The 3,541-nt window shown below is 33.3% G+C and overlaps 1 protein-coding gene across 1 annotated transcript in view; it reads left to right on the top strand.

Annotated features, from left to right (window-relative positions):
* LOC106733722 (natural killer cells antigen CD94-like) overlaps nt 1-3,541 on the top strand; it is a 14,783-nt gene that overhangs the window by 7,724 nt on the left and 3,518 nt on the right. Inside the window, exons 4-5 of the mRNA XM_014583696.2 lie at nt 128-229; nt 1,116-1,267. Coding sequence (XP_014439182.1) covers nt 128-229; nt 1,116-1,267 — 254 coding nt within the window. The remainder of the gene's footprint in view (nt 1-127; nt 230-1,115; nt 1,268-3,541) is intronic.

Here is a 3,541-nt window from a genome sequence, read left to right as displayed (position 1 = left end):
AAAGAAAGAAAGAAAGAAAGAAAATAAATAAATAAGTAAACTTTTTAAAATGTGCTTTTAGATAAAAATTGTGCCTTTTAGTTAGTCACGTGTTATGTTTTCTTCAAACTAACAATGTGGAGTAAAGTTTTCCAGGTTTGTCAGGGAGACCAAACACAGAAGACCCCTTTGGACAACGCACCAGCAGAAGACACAACCACATTGAAAAACATGATTTTCACAAAGAAAGGTATGTAGGTATTGATTCAAGACTGAAACTAAGTCTCTTCTGTTGTTTCCCTCAGCTTCCAAATAATTTCCTCACATCAAAATGCCTTACAGATTAAACTAATTATATAATCTATTCTCATTATTAATTAGCATTTTTAAGCCACTAATTCTAAGATATTAATTTTATCTGTGTGGGGGGCCAGCAAGTGGAAAGGTGGTTAAGGGAGATGGACCCCACATTGCAGACTGCTTGACTGAGTCTCAGACTGGTGGCTTAAAAAACAGACTGGCTTTGTGTGCCCAAAATCCCAAGGAGAATGGAGGAGAAGGGATTGTGGCATGGTCATCCCCTCCAGGGGATGCTTTCTCACTTTTCCTTTCTCCATCTCTCCCTCTGTCACTCTGAAAGTGCATGTGCCATACAGCAACTTAAAAAACTAAAATATGTATGTATGTATTACACATACACTTTTACAAAACCATTTCCCAGTTATTTTTTCTACAAAAAAATTAATATCTGGAGCTCTTTTATCAAATATTTGCCTCTTCATTATACATTTAGTATGGATATGTTAATGAGCTACTATCTAATTTGAGATCGTCTCTGTATCAGTAGATTATATGCAAAGAAGATTCTTGTTTTGAAGTAACTCCAATAGAGATTATGAGGGAAAATACCAAATTGATTAGAAAATTTTTAGTAGTATCATGCAGTCCGGAGGGATATAAGGATTGTGACACTTTCTCTAGACCAGGGCTCTTGCCACATAGCAGAAATGAAGCCCATCAGCCTCACAAAATAAATGTTTTTGAAGAAGTAGGAAGGAGTCCTCACCTTCTCAACCCCAGCGCCTTCCTCTCAGGATTCACACTGAGTGATCTTTGAGAATATCTTTGTTTTCAAGGAAGTGAGAGCAACACATGCAAAAAGAAATGGTCATGTTGTGGAGAGGATTGTTATTATTTTTCACGTGAATTGAAGACCTTTGACGACAGTAAGAAATTCTGCAAGGAAATGGACTCCATGCTTCTGAAGATAGAAGATCAAGAAGAACAGGTGATGTTTATATTCTATTTCTGCCTCACACAGGATATGTCTAGCCAACACTTGTTGAACACTGAATAGCTAATAACACTAGATTGTCTTAGCACAGTTTACAGTTGTATTTTGATTCAAATCTAAAAAGGGCTTATGTTGAAGTCAAAAATACAAATGGAAATGGTATTTGGATTTGGTTTAATTTATCTAATTCATCCCCAATTAGATTTTTTCAGTATAGCACATGCAAATTTAAAAAGTCAAGTAATTAGAAAAAATATTATTCTTAAAATATATCATGTTTTATCAAGGAAAATTTTATATTTCATAGAAATTGTATTTCAGACTCAGAGAAAAGTTATTATACATCTAACAAAATCAAGGCTACGCAGCATGACTAAGAGCATGAGTTAGAAGGAAAATCTAGAGGCATTTAAAATTGAAGATTTTTCATTCTACCTTATATAAAATTTGAACTTATATTACCTTCCAACAGAAATTAAATATGCTATCGCTATGTCTTGCTTTGAAATTAAAGAATTGAATTATAAAAATAGTTTTTTTTATTATCCTTATTGAAAAAACAATATATCTTACCATTCTAGGTAAAGGACAGTCTTTAGTACACTCTGAAAATTTGATGAAGTAGAAACTAAGACACATTCAGTTCTTTGTACCACTCCAGTTACCCATATACTTGGCTTTCAACAACTCAGAAATAAATGTAAAATTTATCTGAGCTAGAAAAGCATTAAGAAAACAAGGCAAAAATTGGAACCAGAAAGAAAACACTCATAGATTCTAATTAATTTTTGTTTTACTTCATTAGAGGCATGCAATTTTTATTGATGGCAGAAAAAAAAAATCCTACTTTGTTTTAAAAATAAGGGAAGAATTGGGGGGACAGGAGTTGGTGTGGTGGTTCAGGCACTGGACATTCCTACATGGCTGATCATGGTTTAAGTCCTGGATCTGATGGCTTGCTTTCTCATTTCCCTCTCTTTCTCTGTGTCTCTCTCTCTCTCTGGTCAAATTAAAATAAATAGGTGAATAAATAAAATTAAATGAATAATTATTTTTTAAAAAAGGAAGAAATTATGTTGAGATATAATATATTTAGGAGTAGCCAGGTGGTATATCAATATGAAGTATGTCTGTGTTCAATATAAGTAATAATCACATTTTAGAAAGGACTTATTTTCTTCAGTAAGAACTATAAGATTTATATGGATGGTGACAGGATTTTGCAAACATTTATGTAACTATACATACAAGTCATACTATTACTGAAACAATAGAAAAAAGAATTATTAGCCCATGGAACTTTTGACTTTTCATGAGAGTGCCCATATCTTCTTTTTTTTTGTACTTTCATTCTTTTTTATTAATTTAAATTTATTTTATACATTCAATCACTATAAGTCACTTAGATTGTAAAGTGAATTTACCCAACATGAATATACTTCACATGAGTCTGGTTTAGGATACTATACGTGTTATCAACAGATAATAATCCATTTCTGTATCTCATAAATTTCTGCCTCTCTATTTTTCTTCTTAATTTCTTTCCTGACACTCTCTCCTTTCTCCCACTCTTTTTCCACACTGTCTCCAGTATCCATAACTATTTTGCATGCTTCTATATCCTTTAATCTTTCAGTTTCTGCCATAGAGTGCAAACAACTGGTGTATGTTAAGTGGAGACATACAAGGTCTCTTTCATAGCCTGCCTTGCTTCACTTAGCAATCAATCTTCCATATTTGCCCACTTTTTATCAAATTCCAGGATCTTGTTGTGTTTTTTATGACTGAGTAGAGTACATGTGCCGCACATTTTCAATTCATCCATCTATTTGTGGACATTTGGGTTGGTTCCATGTCTTAGCAATTGTGAATAATACCACAATAAACATAGATGTGCAAGCACTTTTCTGACTGAGTGTTCTCCTATCCTTTGAGTAGATACCCAGGAGTAGAATTGCTGGATCAGAGGGTAGTTCTAATTGTAGACCTTTGAGGGAACTCCCTATTTTTTCTCACATTCTTATAGATTTATACAGTTTCAGAAGGGTATTGTAAAAGGCTCTGTGCTCAATAATCTACAAATATTGTATTATTTGACTTAATATTACATTAAGTCAGTGGGTGTCAGAGGTCCAAAAATGAGTTTCAGAATTGAGGAACCCTGATCTTCCCTAGAGGGTTTCTTCATTGAAAAGAATTTTTTTTTTTTTTTTTGAGAGATTTTTTTGCTATACGTAGTGTTTGCTCTTGACAGACAGAGAGAGACAT

Source organism: Tupaia chinensis, unplaced genomic scaffold, assembly GCF_000334495.1.
Source record: "Tupaia chinensis unplaced genomic scaffold, TupChi_1.0 Scaffold144578_1, whole genome shotgun sequence".
NCBI classification, from domain to species: domain Eukaryota; kingdom Metazoa; phylum Chordata; class Mammalia; order Scandentia; family Tupaiidae; genus Tupaia; species Tupaia belangeri.
Note: the sequence above shows the minus strand (reverse complement) of the source record. Positions and strands in the feature narration are given on the sequence as shown.